Genomic DNA, 22,579 nt, shown 5'->3' on the forward strand with positions numbered 1-22,579 from the left:
TTTCTAATGAAATTTTAAATTGAAAACGTCTGCTTAACACTTGGCATGCCAGCAGCCAGTCTACTAACTGAAGTATGAGTGAGATGGTGCCCAGGAAATGGGGAATTACAAAGATTAAATTGGTCTGTTAGTTCTGAGTGAATCAATAGTATTTAGTGCTAATGCACTAAGCAGATTACAAGCACTAATGCAGTGGCAGTCAATAGCTAAGCGAATATCTCTAAAAATTATCTTGACAATAAAATGTGCAATATTTTCCATTTATTTTAAACTAATTACATTATGGGCTTGTTCTTTTATCTTATTAGTTTAAGCCAAGTGCTAGAAGCCCAACCATTTTATTTAGTGTGCAAAATGACCCAAAACTTGTAATCATTTCAACAAGGGACAGAGGAAAGGATTTATTCATAGAACCAGGATTCAGCAAGAAATTCAAGAGCTATTTCTTGACTGTCTAACCCTGCTAGTGTTACAGTGGTGAATGAGCTAGCTACTTGTCTTTTTGAAGCAAACAGACTAAAGCAGACATTACAATAAACAGTCACACCCATAAACAAACCAGAAAGTTCATGGAAAATGCATATTATAAAAAGATTATTCATGAATTTCATTTTTACACCAAAATAATCTTTTAATTATACTTTTCCATAAACTTTTTGAAAGCTCTTTCTCCATCACAATTTATGAGATCTGTGTGAGGGAAATAAATATTTATGAATGCAAATGAGAAGGAATATATCAATCTTATAGTTTAGTCACAAAACCTTTCACATAAAGCTTAACATTTTAGGAAAGGAATATATCCTTAGTACATGGACAGATATACAGCAGACATTTAAAAGCTAATAGTCATTACTTGTCATTCATAAGCTTTACCCTTTAAGTACAAGCCACTGCATATTATCTTATACTTACAAAAACATAACAAGAAGTAGTGCTATGTCCATAGGTTTGAACTTGTCTTTACTTTGATTTCTAAATGAATTGTTACTTTTTAGTAAGCATGAAGCTTTTCTTAGTATAAAGAAGATAACTGTGTAGATTTCTAGAAGCTAGGGACATAGGTTGCAATGTCACAGAGCCTGTCCCCTAACTCAGTTGATTTCAAGTAGGTATTTCTGTGTCAGGCTGAGTTGTTTCTTCCTTGTCTCCTCTCCTTTCTTCTGTGACCAAGGCTTGGGACCTTATCTGTCAGAAGCACATTTTTCTTTTAGTGTGGAAGGGGGCTGTTTTTGTAACCAATAAACTCTTATAACCTGTGACGAAGAGAATCATACAAATCTGAGAAGACACTAAATAAGCTCCTTTGAAACTAACAAACTTGCAAGCATTAGTAGAACTCAAGGGAATGTGATGCTGAGTGGCCCTTAGTCACATTGTCTTTCTGCATCTGTGTACTGTGCTCCGCACAATGGCATCCATTTTTAGACCATTTCCTTCTCATGAGAATCATGTGGTGTCAAGGGCCGGGGGAGAGACAAGAGCCCCAGATTCACAAGGATATCATGAGCACCTACTGGATAGACAAGTGTGCAGTTGGAGCCATCTCTCTGTGATCTTGATTTATAGGCAAGTTTCTCCAGCTTTAGATGCAGACATACCTTGCCTTTCTCTTTCATTTTAATCATATTATCTATATGGATTAAATCATGCAAATATGAAAATTAAGTTTATGGTCTTAGAAGACAGGCTGTTTTCTTCTTTGTAGCTAAGTATATATTTTTGCAAAGGAAAAATAATAAGTAGTGCTGATTACATTTGATAAAAAAATCTGTCTTGCAGAAGAAATCTGTGTATTTAACGCAATAAACAAAAACAGCCTGTGTTGCTGAAGTGTTTGGGTATAAGTGCAGGGTAACATTTACAATTGTATTTTTATGGCGATCATAAATCAGCCTGTTTTTCTCACACTCACAACCAGGAAGGTTTGCAATGCAATGTGAAGGTATGCAAAGGGGATAGAAAGAAAGACTCCCCATTTTATCTGCTCCTTGTTCACTTTCGTTTGGCCAAGGAGTGGTGTTTGTTAAGGGAATAGGAGGCATTTAATCATCGAGTGATTCCTGTGCCCACAAGCCAGAGAGGTCTCTGGCTTGCCCTTCCTGAGAGCTGTGATTACATGCAAGGACTAGTTATTTTCCAGTAAAATGACCACAGTCTTGGGTGTCAAAGATTGTTTATAAGAGTACAGTGTGTAGGGGGTTACACAAAAATCTCAGGAAAGATCATAGGAAAGTGAGACTATTTTTTCTTCATTTTCCAACCACATAAGAAGGGAATGTTCCAAAGTACAAAAATAAAGGTCAATATGAGGTCGAATTAGGTGATCCCAGGGCTTAAGGAACTGAATTAAATGAATGAAGAAGAACTTATAATAGGATATGACATATGTGATGATTCATGAAATATAAATTTATTTGTGGCTCCAACATCATAGTAAATAAGGACCAGTAAATGTATTATTAGAAAGAGTAATGGAAAAGTAAATACCAATTATATTGGGCTGATCCAGAGCCAGTGTGGAAAAAAGTGAGCAATGTTGTTTAACTCTCAACTAAACTCAGTTTTTCTGAAGAGTTACGGGAAAGGTGTTGATTCCAGGTAGAGTTGGACATACAAAGCAGGCATATGATCAATTCTGTTCCTAGTCCAATCTTAAGGAGATATGTCAGTGTTTGCAAATGAATGAATCATACAGTTTAACAATAGTAAGTAAAACTTGGGATGTTGAAAGGTCAAAGTACAAGTTTTTGACATGCATGAGTACAAAGAGAACTAAAATACTTGAGAGCTTTAGCTCAGCAGTTAAGATGATGCTCGGGATACCACATCCCATATCAGAGGGTCTGGATTTGGGTCCCAGCATAGCTTCTGGTTCCAATTTCTTGCTAATGTGCACCCTGGGAGGTAGCAAGTGTTAGCTCAAGTGGTTGAGTCCCTACCACACAGATGGAAGACTCAGAGATCGAGTTCCAGGTTCCCAGCTTTGGCCTGATTCAGCCTTGACTCTTGGGGGAACAGAGAGTGTGAACCAGCAGGTATGAGCATGCGCTCTCTCTCTCTCTCATCTCTCTCATTCTCTCTGTCTCCTCCATGCCTTTCAAATAAATATATTTTTAATAATTAAAAAGTAAATGATAATGATAAATTGTGATAATAATTTCTATTTTCCTGTCCAGATACTTAGGAACATATAGGCAACATTTACAGGCTTTTAGGCTAAGTATTTTGCCCCCCATGACTCCTTACATATCTCCATTTGTTTTTAGTAGATTCTAACAAAAAATTCATCTCAGTGTTGAAAATTGAAAGGTTGGTATATGTGGCATGGTTGTAAGTCAGATAGAAGTTACATATCTATTTTAAAAAGAATATATTATAGAATCTAGGATAACCATGGTATAAGCTATATGCTATTGAGTATGTTATGATCCTAGTGATTATATAACAATCCAATTGAATGCAGATAAACTCATGAAAAAAGGATTATGAAATATTTGGAAAGTATGCATGTAAATTTTCATAGGTAAATATTAATTTAGTATTTTGTGACCTTTAGATATTAAAAGCTTTGGCCCTTGGAACCTGCTGTTACAACTCCCAGTAACTTATTTAAAGCTGTATGCTGAACGTTCAAGAACTAGTTAAGAAATAGTCGAATGTTCTATTTTCTCTGTCAATAAGTAATAAAATCTCTGTTCCAGTGAATGGCTGGACAATTATTTTAATAACAACATTAGTATAGCCCCATTTTACCTTTCTTGCTGTTAGCCAAGCTTGCATTGCATACACTGATCTGTAAGTAAATCACAAATTAAACTGAGGTATTGTTTATTTAATACTGACTCTTTCTAACCTTCTTCCTGTCTGTCAACCTCAACCCAGTTTCCCAGTGGCTCAGGAAACTCTCTGTTGGGATTAAGTAATAGTTTACACAACCTCTCTCATTCATTTGGGGAGTGAACCAGCAGATGGGAGACTTCTCTGTCTTCTCTCACTGCCTCTGCCTCTGCCTCCCTGTGGCTCTGACTTTCAAATAAATAAATCTTTTTAAAAAAAAGGAAAATAGAACTATAGCTGTCAAGAGGAGCAAGAGGGAAAGCCTTCCCTACCCCTTCAAGCATTTTGAATCTTCCAACAAAGCAGGTGTTGTCATCTACGAGAAGGATTTTAGGCAGCACCATCTAGTGGACATTGTCCAAGTAGTGATACCAAGAGAGACACCTCCCTTGAAATTTGCACTTGGAATTCATGGATTTTCATTACTGGCCACCAATCTATGATTTTTAAACTAATTAATATATTTGAAAGACAGTAATAGAGGAAAGGGAGGGATCTTCCATCTACCGGTTCACTCCTCAAACGGCCACATCAGCTGGAGCTGAGCCAAGCTGAAGCCAGGAGCCAGGAACTCCATCCAGTTCCCCCGTGAGGGTGTAGGGGCCTAAGCAGCTGGGCTGTCTTCTCATACTTTCTCTGGCACATTAGCAAGGAACTGTGTAGGAAAGGGTGCTCATAATGGAATGCTGGCCAGGGTCACAGGTGGCAACTTAACCACTGCACCACAGCACAAGCCCCAGTCTGTGATTTTAAGTTGAAAATGATGTGCAGGGTTAAGGAAAAGAAATTCAGGGCAGAGGTGTTTATTGAGACCACCCTTCCAAAATATGTGTGTATGGGTGTGGGTGTATGTACAAACATAAAAAAAGACAAAAAATACCATCCTTCCTGTGGCATGGGCCTGCACTCCACAGTGGCACTACTTCCTGGCCACCAAGTGTGCACTTAATACAGACAGAAAGGGTACTGAGGCTGCCTTCGCACTGATGCTGTGAGGTGAGAAGAGAGCCAGGTGAGCATCAGGGACCTCACCCTTGAGAAGGGTTGCCCCCAGACGGAGGTTTCTGATAAGCAGTTCTGGACTGAGACAAGGAGAGGAAGAGTCTCCACACTGGTAAGATGGAGAGGATGGATACAAAGTAACAACAGCTGTGTTAATGGCAAGCTACAATACAAGCCATGGCTTACACACCAACATGGGGCACAACTGAACAATTCTTGTATTGAGTATTGAGTATGACACTGTTAGGCACATAAACACACCAGGGCTCTTAGCACCTGCAAGAGGAACTGTTCTTGTCTTATGGGTTAGTACAGGGCAATTGGCATTGTATCTTCTGAATCTCTTATACCTCCCTGAGTAAGTACATTAAAATTTGGTTTCTGTTAACTAAAGAGAAAAGCAGAAAACCTCTTTATATGAAGCATTAAAACGTGCCTCGCTTGGAACACTGTTCTTTATGAATCACTGTCACTCCTGGCTCTGATTGAAGTGCAGTATGAAGGCTGCTAACCAGAACCACATGGGCTCATCTGTTTTAGACATGATTCACCTTAGGAAGTGGTGATAAAGAAGCAAAAATTTTAACTCTTAGAATTCCAAAGCCTTCTAAAGGTGAGTCTGGCTGGAATCCTAGTGAATCTTGAGTACAGAGTGAATATGTATTTATTTCATATATATCATATATATGAGGATATTATATATCATATAAGAGTTTTTATGCATATATTTGAGTATTTTATATATGAGAATATTATACACATATATGTATATGTAAATCCATACACACAAACTTGCACATAAAATATGTTCTGCTACAGATATCTCCCCCTTCTCTCATCACTAGTTTACCTTCTGCCCAGAACCCATTGAACTTCCACTTCTGATGTGAGACTTCACAGGCAGTTTATTTTTCTTTCTTTCTTTCTTTCTTTTTTTAAGATTTATTTATTTGAAAGAGCAACAGAGAGAGAGAAAGGTTTTCCAACCACTGGTTCACTCCCCAAATGACAGCAATAGCCAGGGCTGGGGCAAACTGAAGTCAACAGCCAGGAATGCCATTCAAGTCTCCCACATGTGTGGCAAGGGCCCAATACTTGGACTCTCCTTGTGCTGCCTTCCCAGGTGCATTAGCAGGGAGCTGGATTGGAAGCAGAGCACCCAGAATTGAAATCAGCACCCAGATATAGGATGCGGTTGTCTCTAGCAGCAGCTTAACTCATTGCACCACAATACCAACCCCAGTTTTACTTGCAAAGTGTTAAACACATACATACACAGAGAGAGAGAGAGAGAAATATGTAATAAGAATCCTATGATTCTCAAAGATGAACATATTTGGTATTTAACCCTTTGCAAAAACAAAAAACCTGCCTACCCCTGTTTAGGGAATAATAAAATCTAAGAGTAGACAGATATCAGATCTACGAATTTTGATGAGCCATGAATGACCTCATTCATGAGCTGTAAGTAATTCTGTTCAATAGGTATGAGTGTTTCAGTTTTACAGATAAAGAGACTGAGGTTTGTTCTAAATTATTAGAATTCTGAATTTTGACCTTATAGACATTATGAGGAGTCACTAAACAAATAACAGTAATAAAAACTGCTTAAATTGCATGCCGGCAGGGACTTAAATGTTTTTTGCTGACTACTTTATACTTCCAGCATCTAGAATAGAGTGGGTCTTGTGCTTTCAGTTTTTCGTTTTGTTTTTTCAAGATTGATTTATTTATTTGGAAGTCAAGAGTTACAGGGAGAGAGGGAGAGACAGAGAGATTTTCCATTTGCTGGTTCACTCCCCAGATGGCCACAACAGCCAGGGCTGGGGCCAGGCTGAAGCTAGGAGCCAGGAACCTCATCCAGGTCTCCCATGTCGGTGCAGGTCCCAAACACTTGGACCATCTTCCACTACTTTTACTAGGATGTCAGCAGGAAGCTGGCTCAGAAGTGGAGCAGCCAGGACTCAAACCAACACTATGGGATGCCCGCATCGCAGGCAGCAGCTTTACCTGCTATGCCACAATGCCAACCCTACGTGCTGTAGTTTTATATTTGTTTCCCAGAGCTACATAGAAAATTACTACAAACTTGGTGGCCTAAAACAGCAAAATTTTTTTTCCATCAGATCTGAAGGCCAGAAATCCAAAATTGAGGTGTGTACCAGGGTTGTGCCCCTCCCTGGGACTCCGGGGAAGAGTCCATCCTTGTCTGTGACAGTTCTGCTGCCCCAGGTATTCCCACAGTTATGGCAGCTTCACTCCCGTCTCTGCCGCTGTTCCACATCTTCCTCTGTGTCCTCTCCTATAAAAACAGGAGTCTTTGGACTTAGGGCCTGCCCTAAATCTAGGAAGATTTCATCTCGAGGTCCTTAACCAACTACAAAATCAAAGACCTTGTTTCCAAGTAAGGTGCCATTGTGAAGTTCTTGGTGGACATGAATTTGTGTGTGTGATAGGGTGGAGAAGGACATTGTTCAACCTACCACAGGTCGCCATATTTTGAATTATTAAATGAGTGAGAAATGCCCATTTAACATGATCCTGCTCCTGTGTCACTTTTAAGCCTCAGCAGAGTTGTCTTATCTGAGTACATGAAGAACTGAGACTTAGCGATCTGGGAGCTCTGTGGTCACACAACTCATGTTCTTTCCAGGATATCCTGAAAGGGCAACTTGGGAGCATTCAAAGAAAGTTTATCAAGTGGACTTGCTGAAGAAGATTCTAGAATCAGGGAATCAGATTGTGGGAGGCCAAGTATGAGATTTCCTTATTTTTTTAAATTTCATTTATTTATTTGACAGGTAGAGTTACAGAAAGTGAGAGAGAGAGACAGAGAGAAAGATCTTCCTTCCATTGGTTCACCCCCCCCAAATGGCCGCAACAGCCAGAGCTGCACGGATCAGGAGCCAGGTGCTTTTTCATGGTCTCCCACACGGGCCCAGGGGCCCAAGAACTTGGGCCATCCTCCACCGCCCTCCCAGGCCACAGCAGAGAGCTGGATTGGAAGAGGAGCAGCCAGGACTAGAACAGGCACCCATATGGGATGCTGGTGCCGCAGGCAGAGGATTAACCTAGTACACCACAGCACTGGCCCTGAGATTTCCTTTTAATTCATGGAAAAATAGATATGAAATTGATGAGTGGGTCTGAACAATGAAGCGAAGCAAAGCAGACTCAGGGAGGATGGAGACCTCAACCGTGGGGAGAGGTTAGCAGTGGATGCCACGTGGAGACAGGAGGCTGGAGCAGGAGTCAGCTTGGGGAGAAGTGTGATGAGTGTCCTTGGTGGTTTATTCAGAGGTAGTCTGGAGGCAGTGGTGGGGCCAGGGCTGGCCCTCAGAAGAGAGAGTGCTGATGTGCATGTAAGTTAGGTCACCACCATGAGGTTGTGAGAGCAGGGCAGCTGCAGCACCCAGCACCTCTGAGTCACCAGTGTTGAGGCAGCCACTGGCCAGCCCCCTGATGTCTCTGAGGCCACAGCCAGAGAGGATGCCCTTCCCTCCCGCCTAGAGACACCTCAACCACTCCCCAGCTGTGCTCCTCTGCTAAAATGCCAACTGAGAGCTCAGGTTGACAGGAACTGGAAGCTGTAGATTACTTCATCAAAGGCAGAAGAGACTGAAGGATTGAACCAGTGTGTCTTAGACTATGCACTGATCATATCAGATTGAGTTCTTGTTGCACAGAACAGTATTAGGTTCTTAGGGTTGGACCACACCCCAGTCAGTCTGGCTTGTATTACAGACCCCAGAGAGAAATACCTGCTCTGCTAGAGAGCTCACTCTTCATTTTTTTTTTTTAACAGGCAGAGTGGACAGTGAGAGAGAGAGAGAGAGAAAGGTCTTCCCTTGCCATTGGTTCACCCTCCAATGGCCACCGCAGCCAACGCGCTGCGGCCGGCGCATCGCGCTGATCCAAAGGCAGGAGCCAGGTGCTTCTCCTGGTCTCCCATGGGGTGCAGGGCCCAAGCACCTGGGCCATCCTCCACTGCACTCCCTGGCCACAGCAGAGGGCTGGCCTGGAAGAGGAGCAACCGGGACAGAATCCGGCACCCCGACCGGGACTAGAACCCCGTGTGCTGGCGCCGCTAGGCGGAGAATTAGCCTATTGAGCCGCAGCACCGGCCTCACTCTTCATTTTGCTGAGAACCCAGGTTCCTTAGGCATGTGAGTATAGACTGAGAGGACTCAAAATATGTCTGTAAGAAATATAACTAGACACAGCATTTCAAAACCCTGTGCCTCTGCCTGCAGTGGGTCCACCATTCCCTCTCCCAGCCCCTTGTGATATAAAGGAGACAGCACATAAATGACATTTATGGAAGCAAGCTAAATGAAATTCCTGGAATTAAAACAGATGGGTTTTTAGCCAATCTAAGAAAAGTTCTAGGGTCTAAGCAGAGGGACTTTCTATTTTAAAGTATTTTTTTCCCAAGAAAACTATTACTGTGTGTGTCTAGAATTTGTACAAAGTATGATTATAGGTAAGCTTATGTTAAAATGCTTCTGGTAATTTAGTCATGGTCAAGATAGAAAGAGAGCTGGTATGAGTCAGCTGGCAATGGTTTTACAAGATAATGCATTTTCAAATAATTTATCTTGCAAGAACTCTAAGATTAATAAATTGAATAAAAAGTAAATATATGAAAAAAATCTGCAAGACTGATTTAAATTATCTATAGATGAGCTAAATCTGTCCTACAGATCAATTAAAAGAATCACTATTTTAAATATATCACATCCTTAATTACACTGAATTAAATGTAATTGCATATTCACTGCATACATCATAATGTTAACTAAGGGAAACATTTTGAATCAAATACATTGAAACATAGAGTGCTTTGATTTTATTTTCATTACAAAAAAATGATATATGCATGAGTCAGGTAACAAATACCTGGCAAATAGTCATGAAAAGTGTTGCAGCAGGACTTACAAATCATAGATTAATTCTCATTTTTAAAAATTTTAACTATTTATTTGAGAGAGTGCTCCCATCCACTGGTTCACTCCCCAAATGCCCACAGGGCCAGATCTGGTCTGGGCTGAAGCCGGGAGCCAGGAACACAATCCCAGTCTTCATATAGGTGGCAGGAACCCAATCACTTGGGCAATCACTGTTGCCTCCCAAACTATGCTTTAGCAGGGAGCTGGCATCAGAAGCTGGAGCCAGATATTGAACCCAGGCACTCTTGTATGGGACTCAGGCATTGTAACCACTAAACCAAACACCTGCCCCTAATTCTTATTTTGTGATTCTGGCAGTATAAAAGAAGGTGGGTTAAGGAAGTGAGTTTATGACTCACAAGGAACAAGGTGTTGATTATTGGTCCTCATAGGTATATGGTTATTTAGAGGATGATAGTCCTCTGAAAGCTCAACACTACTTCTTATAAAAATCCAGAATCCATTTAGATTGGAGGGAGCCCCTGCCAGTTGGAAGATAGAAATTATTTCCTCACTGGGTAATGTAGACAACCCGAGTAGTGGTTTCTTCTGACAGTGGGCTGTTGGCAGTGGGTGACTGCAAGCCGGGAGAAGCCTTTGGCAGCCATCTGTAGAGCTAGGAAAGAACTTCGGAATCCCTTCACTCAGCCCCTCCTGCACTGTGACCACTCAGTGCCTTGGTTCTTCCTAATCTTGTTATGCAACTCAGTGAATTAATATTTATACAGTGCTTAGAACAGCCAGACACATTGTAAACACTAGACACAAATGTTCATCAAATAAGTTAAAAAAAAAAAGCTGGGACCAGAGAGAAGCAAATTATTTGCCTGAGGTCACGCAGCTCATCAAAGCCCAGCTGGAATAGAGCCAACTGTGACCCCTAGGGGTGCTTTTAGTCTTTCCTGCAAGTCTTTAGGCCATGGGTGTTGGTTTGCCACTGAAATACCATAGGAGTATGTAAATAAGAAACATGATGCAGTGTGAGGAATGTTTATATGCCATGTACACACATATATATTTATATGTGTGCATGTACACATGAGGGTATTTGAAAAATTTCATGGAAAATGAAATTAAAAATAAATTTATTTTTTGTGTAAACAATTGAAATCCATGCATACAAGGGATATTCACAAACATCATAGAAAATGCATATTATGAAAAAAAGAATGAATCTCAAAAATTTTTGCACCCAAATAAACTGGAGTGCTATTTTTCCATGAACTTTTAAGGTAACTTCATACATGAAAAATAAGGTTTCTACCACCAGGCTATAAAAAAGGAACATGACCAGTGCCTTTAAAGCCTCTGTGTGGCCCATCCAGTAGTACCCACTGCCCCCAGGAGAGCGGGTAAACAGCAGTGGGGAAGTGTATCGTCATCTGTCCTCTGCCTGTGGTTGCACTCAACATATGTGTAGGCCTGAGCACGTGTCCTGGGTGAATGTTTTCTCTTCTTTTTCTCTTTTTACTCAAATATTTGAAGCCATCTGGCATTTTCTTGCACCCTTTCATTATCCACCTCATTCCTTGTCACTGTCTCCCCATTCCCGCCCAATAGAACACATTACTTCTCCCATTCAGAAGACCTCTCATGGGGCGGGGCGTTCAGCTTACTGATTAAGACTCTGCTTGGGACACCCACGTCCCATAGTGGAGTTCCTGGTTCCAGTCCCAGCTCTGCTGCCGATTCCAGCTTTCTGCTCACGTGCAACCTGGGAAGTACACAGTGTGTATCCCTGCCACCCACATTGAGTTCCCACTGCCTGACTTGTAGCCCCTGCTGTTGCAGGCATTTGAGTAGTGAACCACAGGATGGGAGATTGTGTGTGTGTGTGTGCTTCTGCTTTTCAAATAAATTAAGTGAATAATTTCCTGAAAATCCATCATAAAGAGATTTTAGAAAAGTGCCAAGCTTCGGGTTTTTGTGATCAAGGAACAAGTGTCAATGACAAGTGGGAGGTAGAGCATCTCCCCTGTCAGGGTAGCCACAAAATTAATATCGTATACTGGAAGGTCATCCAATCTAACACCTTAAGGGCTAAAAGACTAAAAAGACAAATCAAAGCAGATTTGAGTGCTGTATTAAGGAGTTGGGATTTTTTTCTGTGGGCCTTCAAGAACCCACTGAAATTTTGGGGAAGGAAATGACAGCTGGTGACTGCATTACAGTAGAGGAGTTGGGAGACTCAAGGCCAGTTAAGAAGTACCCAGCCAGGGCCAGGAAGGGATACAGGGGCAGCTGGCAGGGCTGCCCCAGAGTAACACTGTGGACAGGGCATAGCCAGACTTAGCAACTGGTTGCATGTGGGCAGTGCTAGAGAAGGAGGAATTGGTGATGACTGAAATTTGAAAGTCACCTGCATGCAAGCATGGTCATGTTCATTAACCAAAACATGTAACAAGGAGAGATTTGAGAGTCAAGATGGTTAATACAGCCCAAGATGCTAGTGGTTATCTCTCTGCTGTTGTGCGGGAAATAATGTTTGCTTCCAGCCTTACACTGAGGAACGGGAGTGAAATAACATCCAGCCTTTTCCATTTCTGTAGTTGTGCAACCCTCAGAACATTGCCCAGACTGGTAAATAGCAGCAAGAGAAACTCATGAGCCTGAGAGCCAGAGAGACCTGGATTTCCATGTCTGTTCCAGTGGGTCCTGGGCTCTGTGACCAAGCCCTCAGCAGCCCTGAGTCTCATCATTCCTAAAACTGAGTGTGAGAAAACCTCACAGGCCTGTCATGACTCTTCTTGAACATGAAAATGCCCAGTTCAGTGCCTGGCACATGCAGGTAGAGGGTAAAGTTGTTTTCTTCCCTCCCTCCCTCCCTCCCTCCCTCCCTCCCTGTAGGAGCAAGGCAGTCTGGCTCCCTTCAGGAGCAGGTGTGCACCTGCTGTGTACTCTTCTGCAGCTTCCCAAAGCAGCTGCTCTCCCAGACAACTGCTTGCCACCGCCCACACTCAGGTTTACCCCAAAGCACAAGACCTCCTGGCTTTAGGGAAGCACAAATAGCAAGGCGAGCACTGGCAGCAGGTTGCTCTTCCAGAGGATGGAGTCCCACTCCACATGCCACACTCAGGAACTGTGTGTACGGTACTGAGAAGCAGCAGCCCCATTCTCCGGGCACGAATGAACAGCAGACACATTGACTCTTTTGCTTTAGGGGACACAGCAAATCAGACTGAGATTTAGTTGTATTTGCACAGTGCTTTACCTCTGCAATGCTGAGAGCTTAAACCAAGGCTGCCTGTGCTGTTATTCCTCAAAGGCAGCGTGCAGCTCTGTAAGCCAGTTCCTGCCACCCTGGTCCCAGTGGTTGAGTTTGTCAGCATTCTCAGTGGAAAAGAGACAAGGAGAGGCCACTCCCCCGAAGTGAATGCTTCCTGTCACCCTTTCCTTTTACCTCCAAGTCAGTGCCCCCACCCCTGCCCTGCAGATCTCAGCTAAGGGGGAGAATGAAAAAGCAAAAGGTCTGTGTCCCCGGCTTATGAAACTTGAGTGCCACCTGAACCTGACATGGTATTTGTTTTGGGCTCCAAATTGCACAATTTTTCAGGATCAAGAAGTTCTGTAAAACCTATTCCAACATTATGCAATGTCCCTGTACTCAGGAATTATATTTGGGGCCAGTGGAGGCTTAACTGGATCCTCTCAGTCCTGAGAAGGTCCATTTAGAGACCTTTCTGTTTCCTGAAGGAGAAGCTCAGAAGTGCACAATGTAAATTTTGCATTAAGTTAGGTGCAAGTTCCGCGTGTATGCCTTACCTGTGTGAAGCAGGTGCAGAGAGGCTAAAGACCCAGTTATATTGCTCTTCCTCTCCTTGAAAGGACCCACAAATTGCCCCAGGCTTGTGGACTCTACAGAGACACTTGTAACACATGCCACTCCATTCCCCTGCTCACCCCACTCAGGGAGTCAGACCACAGTGCAACCTGGGTAGGTAATGGGCTTTATCTCTAAACAGCTTTGCTGTTGCATTAAGCTTTCATCAGACTGTTATTAAGTACCTACTGTATGCTAGGCACAATACAGGGCACTGGGGATAAAAGATAAGACAATTCCTGTCTTGTTGATAGAAGCTGCTGATAGTTTATGATCAAAGACTCCTCACTCCACACATAGCACATTGTTTTTACATCTCGGTGAATCCACCATTTGTCCACCAGCTCTGTACCCCACATCAAGTCTGAGACTTTAATGTTCCTGCAGATGCCAGATGGGGCATGAAGAAAAAGAGAAAGCACTAACAAGAGACAGGATAAACCTCCAACCAAAGCATGACTCTCAGATGGCCTTTGGGTGAAAATTGGCCTTTGCCCTTTAAGCAGTTTCCCTCAGCCCTGAGTATCTCAGCAAAATGGATGCTCGATCCCCAATAGAAACTCAATTATCAATTAATCGATTACTACTCAGTTGCTGGGACATGTCAGTTATCTGCTGCTCCTTGAAGTAATCTGTAGTACTTTAGTGAAGAAAAGCTTCTGATTAAATCATGTAATTGCACTCATCTATATATCAAAATAAATGTCTAAAACATTTTAATTAGAAGAGTCAAATTTAGTATCTTGGACTCAGTTTATCAATTTATTACACTTGAAATAGTTGCTGATATATGAGATCAAGCACTTTAGATGGTTTTTAGTTAGAAATTGAAGAACTTTGCACGCCAGGTGACAGATTTTGACCTTACAGAATAAAGTAATTATAGAGGGAAAGCTGAGTTTATATTTGTTCTTAAACAGCAACGTGGTTCAAAATGTAATATATTCTTTTGGTATTTTACAATTGGTATATATATATTTGGTATACAAAATGTAATACACCAAATAATAGGAAAAAATAACAATTTCTAACATCCCAGTCATTTTTCTGGACTTCCAGTGACATACCAAGATGTGAAGAATGAACTTTTTCTTTCAGATTAGACTTCATTTTCCTTAATATATTCCCCCACACCCATTTTCAGATTCAGATTCATTAGTTTAATAAATTTTTTTGTTTATTTATTTGAAAGGCAGATTGGCAGAGAGAGAAAGAGATCAATCTTCCATCCCCTGGTTCACTTCCCAAATGGACTGAATGACAGGGGCTGGTCCAGGCCGAAACCAAGAGCCCTGAGCTCCATTCTGGTCTCCCACATGGGTGGAAGGGGTGCAAGCACTTGGGCCATCCTCTGCTGCCTTCCCAGGTGCATTAGAAGGAAGCAGGATGAGAAGTGGAACAACAAAGGTTCAAACAAGTGCTCCAGTATGGGCCGCCAGCCTTGCAGGTGGCAGCTTAGCTCACTGTGCCACAACACTGGCCCCCTCATAAACCCTTAACTGCCCTTATTCCTGAGGACAGGGGAAGTATCTTTAATAATACTTGTTGAGGGACCGGTGCTGTGGCACAGCGGGTTAACACCCTGCCTAAAGAACTGGCATCCCATATGGGTGCCAGTTCGAGTCCCAGATGCTCTGCTTCCAATCCAGCTCTCTGCTATGGCCTGGGAAAGCAGTAGAAGATGGCCAAAGTCATTGGGCCCCTGCACCCACATGGGAGACCCGGAATAGGCTCCTGGCTCCTGACTGCGGATCGGCACAGCTCCGGCTGTTGCAGCCAACTGGGGAGTAAACCATTGGATGCAAGACCTGTCTCCTCTCCCTCCCTCCTCCCTCCCTCTCTCTCTCTCTCTCTCTGTCTCTCTCTGTCTCTCTCTCTCTCTCTGTGTGTGTGTGTGTAACGCTGACTTTCAAATAAATAAATAAGATACCTCCACTCTCATCACCCATCTTCTAACCATAACTGATCCACTTACCTGTTCATTCATTCAGTTCATACTTATCAAATAGCTACTATGTGTGCTGCTTAATCTACTGTTAATGTGGTGGTGACCAAGGAGGGTAAAAGAAGATAATCATTTGGGAGAAGTCTCAGACCATATTGTCACAGAAACTAGTATTATGTTCCAGCTGTTATGCTATGCTATGAGACACAGGTTAAAGGTGTCATGAGAATCTGTACTAGAAGCATTTCACTGTAATATTGGGATCAGGGCAGGTGTCCTGAGAAAATGGAAATGTGCTGAGGTATGAAGGACATGGCAAGGTGCGTGGAGGTGGAAGGAGCATTGGCAGCACAGGGAACAGCACATGCAAAGGCCCTTCATGGGAAGACAGGTGGGCTGTTCGGAGAACTGAAAGAAGTCCCATTCACTGGAGTACAAAAGGTACAGGTCTGGAAAAGGTGGCCAGCGTCCAGGGGATGTGAAGCCCTGCAGGCCACGTTGAAGATGCTGCCCTTTATCTGAAGAGCCATGGGGATCATTAAGTGTGTTAGACAGAGACATGATCAGATTTGTATTTTTAATGTGGAGAACAGAACCTGGCAAATATGACTGTGGATATGGTGGGGGCATTACCCAAGAAGAGACAGGATGGCCAGGATGAAGATTGTGGTAATGGAGATAAAGACATTGAGATGTTTAGGAAGTGAGGCTGGGGCTAGTGCCACAGCACACTAGGCTAATCCTCTGCCTGTGGCGCTGGCACACCGGGTTCTAGTCCCAGTTGGGTGCCGGAATCTGTCTCGGTTGCTCCTCTTTCAGTCCAGCTCTCTGCTGTGGCCCAGGAGTACAGTGGAGGATGGCCCAAGTGCTTGGGCCCTGCACCCGCATGAGAGACCAGGAAGAAACACTTGGCTCCTGCCTTCGGATCGGCACAGCACCAGCCATATCAGCCATTTGGGGGGTGAACCAATGGAAGAAAGACCTTTCTCTCTGTCTCTCTCTCTCACTGTCTAACTCTGCCTGTCAAAAAAAAAAAAAAAGAAGAAGAAGAAGTGAGGCTGGTAAGAATTGATGATGGCCTGTGCTTGGGGACTGAGGAGAAGGGAGGATTCAGGGGTGACACTTAGATTTCTACTTGAGCACCTTGAGGAGAGGCGGAACTGTTCAGTGGTGCCTGGTATCATGGGCAGACAGGGGAAGGTTGTGGTTTCTGCTTTGGTCGGGTGGAGCCTGAGGTCTCTTGACCTGAGTGGAGACACAAATGTGAGGCCGCCTGGGGAGAGTACCGAGTGTGAGTGCAGCAGCCTTGAGCAGCCGCAACCCCGACAGCCAGGCTTGGATGGCCCTGGCAATGGAGACATAAATGCTGTGGTCTGAGAGGAGGAAGGAAAACCACAGAATGGAGTGTCGGGTGAAGGGAGGGCTGCACAGCACTTAACAGTCCCCTGTTACTGAACAGAATTTTTTAAAAGCCTTCCATTTGAGGTTGAACCTAAAGGGTGGCTACCAGATTGAGTGGTAATTGCCTTTTGGTCAGCTGGATCCTAAAGTGGTTTTCTGGATGTGCTGGGTTCTACTTAAATAGATTAGTGGAGTAGTTTATTTAATCTTTATAGCCACCCTATAATCTAGGTGCTGTTTTACAATTCCACCTATTTTACAGATGAGAGATAAATCGCAGGTGGCATAAAGTTCCAAATGCAGAAAGAGGGCAGAAATTACATAAAACTGAGCATTGGAACCAGGATTTGATGCTGCCCCTGGGTCTGTGGGCTACGCTTACCCATCAGTTATCTGTTAAACACCATTCCATATAGCCCCTCTGTACGTGTATGTACAAAGGCATGTACTTTAAAATACAAAGTCAGAGCAGGCGTTTAGCCTGGCAGATAAGACACCCATGTCTCGTATCAGAGTGCCTCGGTTCAAATCCCAGCTCTGGCTCCTGACTCCAGCTTTCTTTCAGTGCAGATCCTTGGCAGCAGCAGATGATGGCTCAAGTAACTGGGTTCCTGCCACCCACACGGGAGACCAAGATTGGGCTCCTGCCTCCTGGCTTCATCCCAGCCCAGTTCTGGTCATTGTGGGCATTTGGGGCATGAATTAGTGGATGGAAGCATTTTCTCTTCCTGTCTTTCCCTCCTCTTATCTTCTTCTCCCTTACCTTCTCCCTCTTTCCTTCTCCTGTTCTCTCTGTCCCTCCTTCTCCTTCTCCCTCTCCCTCTAAAATTAAAATTTTAAAAATATAATATCAGGTACTTTTGCCACCTTTATTTCAAGGTTTAAAACATTTAAACTTTTATTTTTGTTGTAATGGCATCAGCTAAGTTTATGCATTCATTTGTTTTTTTATTTAACAGAGAAGGAAATACCAAGACAGAAAGATCTCGCATCCCCTAGCTCATTCTCCAAATGCCAGCAACAGCTGGGGCTGGCTCAGGCCAAAGCCAGACGTCAGGAACTCAATTCAGGTCTCCTCATGGGTGGTGGGGAACCAAGTACTTAAGTCTTCACTGGCTACCTCCCAGGGTATGTATTAACAGGAAGCTAGTATCAGGAACAAAGCTGGGACTTGAATTCAGGCACTCAGATATGGGATGTAGGTGTCTTAACTGGCATCGTGACCACTAGGTCAAACACTACCCTATGTGTTTATGTATTGAACCATGGTGCAAATGAGGATAGCAGGGGGCAGCGTTGTGGCACAGCAGGTTGAGCTACCTCCTGCAATGCCAGCATTCCTTATGAGTACCAGTTTGTATCTGGGATGTTCCACTTCCAAACCATCTGCCTGCTAATGTGCCTGGGAAGGCCCTAGAGGATGGTACAAGAACTTGGGCCCCTGCACCCACGTGGGAGACCCAGATGGAGTTGTGAGTTCCTGGCTTCAACCTGGTCCAGCCCTGACTATTGTGGTCACTTGCAGGGTGAACCAGCGAGTGGAAGATCTCTGCCTCACGCACACACACTGTCTCTTCTCTTTCTCTGTAACTCTGCCTTTCAAATAAATAAAAATCAGTCTTTTAAAAAAACATGATAGCAAGGTCTGCCCCGTTCTAGAGTCTGTGTATGTGTACACAGCAGTGCCTGGTGAAACTGGAGCCTTTGCAGCCTCTAGAAATGTAGACGCCTATTTGGGGCTATTTGTCTCTGCACGGTTGTCCTTGCCATTCCACTGTGAGCTCTGAAAGGACACACTGGAAAGTTTCTGACCAGCTTGTTTGCATCTGGACTTACATTAACTGTATGACCATATTTTATTCCAGACACTTTTGAGGAATTCGTCAGACTGTGAGGCACGCAGCGATGAATACCGTACAGAGCTGACCACCGCGCTGCAGCGTGTGGACTTATTCATGGGCCAGTTCAACCAAGTCCTCTTAACATCCATCTCCACCTTCATTAAAGGCGACCTCACCATTGCTAACCTCGGGACCTCAGAGGGCCGTTTCATGCAGGTGGGTGCTTTCTAAGCATGGCTGTCTGTTCTGTCTGGTAGTACGCAATCCATGTTTGTTTCTGCAGTAAGTTATTGAATCATTGTAGAGGCTAGAGACACACATGGAAAGCCAAACAGTGGTACCTAGTCCACTTTTTACAAAGTGTACAGCCTTTTTGTGTTAAGTTCTTGGAGCTTTCAAAAGTTTGGACGTGGCTGCTTTAATTTTCTTGTTCAGAAAGGTTTACATTTTTTTTTCCATTCATAAATTCTGTCACATGTTTGGAAAGTAAAAATGAAACAATTACAGTATTTCCAGGCCATGTTTTCCTATCTCAAGGGAAGCTACGGATCAAAGGGGAGCTATTGTGTGAACCGTGCGTCTCCGTGAGAAGAAACATTCACATCATTGAGAAATATTGGCAGCAGTCAGGAAGGGAGTCTGTCATCAAACCCCCATTGTAATTCAGGCTCTTCTGATTCTACAGAACAGTGGTCTCACTCACAAATAAGTTCTCTACTTTAAAAAAAAATCTGGATTTTATTAAGAAATGCTTTTAATTGGCAGCAACAATATTTCCATACAATAAAACTTCACATTTCTAACTTGATGGAAATTACCATGTTTCCTTGATAGAGGAATCAAAGCACTTTGCAGAAATTAAAATTAGATTTTAGTGTTAGGTTTATTTTAGGTTTATTTTACTGCTTTAATAGTTATCTGTCCTTTCAACATGAGTTCATTAATAGATTCTTGATTAACACAGAATGTCAATGATATCTACAGAAATACTGAATTTCTGTGAGTGCTTGAAACTTTGTTTACAAGGAGATGCTTGTACTTAGAGTTGTCTGATAGGTTGGTGTGCTGATCAGACAGAGAGTTGTGGTACACCCAGTAAGGATGACAGGGTTTTCCCAGGCCTTGCCCATCTATCATCCTGTATCTCTATTCTTTTGCAAAACACATTTTTAAAAATTACCAATGTCTTCAGAGCAGTCTGGATACCAGTCATTTCCATATTGTAAGAACCATAAATCATGTTTCTTTTGTACTAGTGGCTTGGTAGAATTTTTTCAAAGTCGTAAATACAGTCTTCCTAACTAATCATCTAGATCCTGTGACCTAAGTTTTCCCACACTGGTCACCCTTCCTCCTCTGCTTCACAACTTGCTAGGTCTATTCTCCCCCTCCTTCCTGTCCCCCATCCCAGAACTGCTGTACACACCTCATCCATATTGACACTTTAGCTGTACTCTTACCTTCTCAAAGTTGAAAGAGGGATGTCTAGTCCCTTGCCACATGGACATGCACTGTGGCTATATCTATTATCCCTGGAAAATGCATAGTGTTATTTTGTGTTTATATGTGTTATTAATTTACATTGATGGTACTCTGTAAAATTCCATAGATCTTGGAGGAGGATGAGAGAGGATAGCATCTGTTGAATTTGCAATATTTTTTAATGTTGGTTTGCTTCCCTTTATCTTTATTTCTGCTTTTCTATTTTTCCAAATTGCCCATAATCTCACAAATCCAGTTTCATAGTAATAAGCTTTCTACAGTTACTTTAGATCTAACAATGTTTTTAACATCAAAGAGTTCCTGGCCTATTTCCAGATGCTAGTATTCTAATGAAATCCTATTTTTAAATAGGTTGATCGAATACAGAGTCTACCACCCAAGTGATACGTCAGGCACCGGTCTCATGCGAAAAACTACAGCACATGTTCTATTCTTATCTCCCATGATTTATAGAACAAAAGCCATAGTATGTCCATAAAAATAAATAGATACTTGTTTTATGAAAAGTACTGGTGTCACCAATTTTTTTTAAACCAGGTGACCTTAATTCATCAGCTATCTACTGGAAACCTATTGACCTTGCTTTGCTAGGCAAATGAGTGGAGCAAAGGAAACAGTGGCACTGAACCTGCATTCAAGCTCTAGAATCTTAGTAGGGAAGACCAGCATTGACCTGGTAACAATAGCATGTGCAAAGAGCCACAGGGACTCACACAGCTCCTGTGAGTGTTTCTCTAACACTTGTATAAGACGATTCCATTCCAGTAAGTTTTATATAGATCAGCATAAAGCATTTGAAAGATCATTCAGCATCACTGAAATCAAGTTTGTTTACCGCAAATAACGGTGGAGGAGTGGTTGGGAGTGGAGCAAAGATAGTGGCATGTTCAGCCAGAGCTGTCAGAGCAGTAACTTCCTACCAAGTTCTGTAAATGTTTTGCCTGCACCAAAATGCAAAAACTCCTTCCAGACCCAAGTTTCTAGAACTCATGATTTAATAAATACTATGCAGTTTCTGTTACAAAATAGAATGGATATAATTTTTTTCCCAAAGACAGCTGCCACACATGAAAAGGAACAGCAAAATGATTTTATTTCCTTCCTACCCTGAAGCCCAATGGCAAGGTTGCTGTGCGAATTTTTCCTCCCAAGAGTTTGCAGCTGTTTCTGCCCTTCCTATTGTGCTTATATTCAGCTCTCTCTGGGAACACAGCCACAGCCCCAGCTGTTGGGTGCAAAGTGAATCAGGTATTTCACAGTGGTTATTTGATTAGAAAGAATTATATTGTTTAGCTAACAATATCATGTGTGTGCAGAGAAGACATTTTTGACACATTGCTAGCATTTAAACTTGTGTGACTTATCTTGTACAGGTGCAGCTGCATCTAAATATGCTAATGTGTGTGTGTATATTTGAGTCTATATCTGCAGTACCATGCCAGTATAGATTTACTAGTTTTAATTTGTATGATCACTCTCTCGGGATGCTTTGAAGTAAAATAATGTGATAAACTACTTAAAACAGCACCAGTAAACAGGGAAAAATGTGCCTTTTTACAAATCGGGGGTAAGGGTGTAGAAAGGCACAAGACTGAGGACACTGGCACAGTGAGCATGGCTGCATGGGAGAGGGGAGAAGGGAGAGGGATTCTCATGAAGATCACAGGATAATCACAGGGATTGCCCACGTCTCCCCTTCCAAGCCCCTTCCAAGCTCTTCGTCTAATCTACATCCAAAACAATGCTTGCTTGATTTTTTTTTTTACAGCACTTGTACGAGGCCTTTAATCTCTCAACACAGAGCATTGCTATTAAAATATTTGTGCATGACTGTCAGGCCAGGGAGAGTGAGTGGATCAGGGATGGGGGCGGGGTGCTCAGGCCCTTTCAAGATGTGTCTTAACTTCAGCTCCACAAACATTCACCGGACTGTTACTGTGTGCCCCATGCTGGCCTGCCAGCAGCAGCCTCTGCCTGGGCACCCTCACAGCTACCATTAGGCTCTTTGTTATCATCCTTGCTCTTCCTCCATACCCGCTTCTCTCCTCTCCCTGATCCCATTACAACTAATCACCCTTTTCCTCTTCTGCCTTTAACTACACTATTGCATCTCAGGAAACTCAAGGATCACCTAAATAGATGTCCTTTGCTAATAGTTTATGGATTATGCTAGTAATCAGGGGGCAGAAAATAATGACTCACTTCCAATCAAAAGAATCCATTCATTTATTGACCTCTTGATTCCACATGTGTTTGGTTCCTGTGCCACCTCTGTGGC

The 22,579-nt window shown here is 42.7% G+C and overlaps 1 protein-coding gene across 2 annotated transcripts in view; it reads left to right on the forward strand.

Moving 5' to 3' along the window:
- Window positions 1–22,579, forward strand: part of MET (MET proto-oncogene, receptor tyrosine kinase) — a 124,994-nt gene that overhangs the window by 39,665 nt on the left and 62,750 nt on the right. For both annotated transcript variants that reach the window (XM_051847986.2, NM_001171040.1), the window contains 1 exon segment: window positions 18,823–19,014. In XM_051847986.2, coding sequence (XP_051703946.2) covers window positions 18,823–19,014 — 192 coding nt within the window.

The sequence above is a fragment of the Oryctolagus cuniculus genome, chromosome 3 (genome assembly GCF_964237555.1).
Source record: "Oryctolagus cuniculus chromosome 3, mOryCun1.1, whole genome shotgun sequence".
In the NCBI taxonomy this organism is placed as follows: Eukaryota; Metazoa; Chordata; class Mammalia; order Lagomorpha; family Leporidae; genus Oryctolagus; species Oryctolagus cuniculus.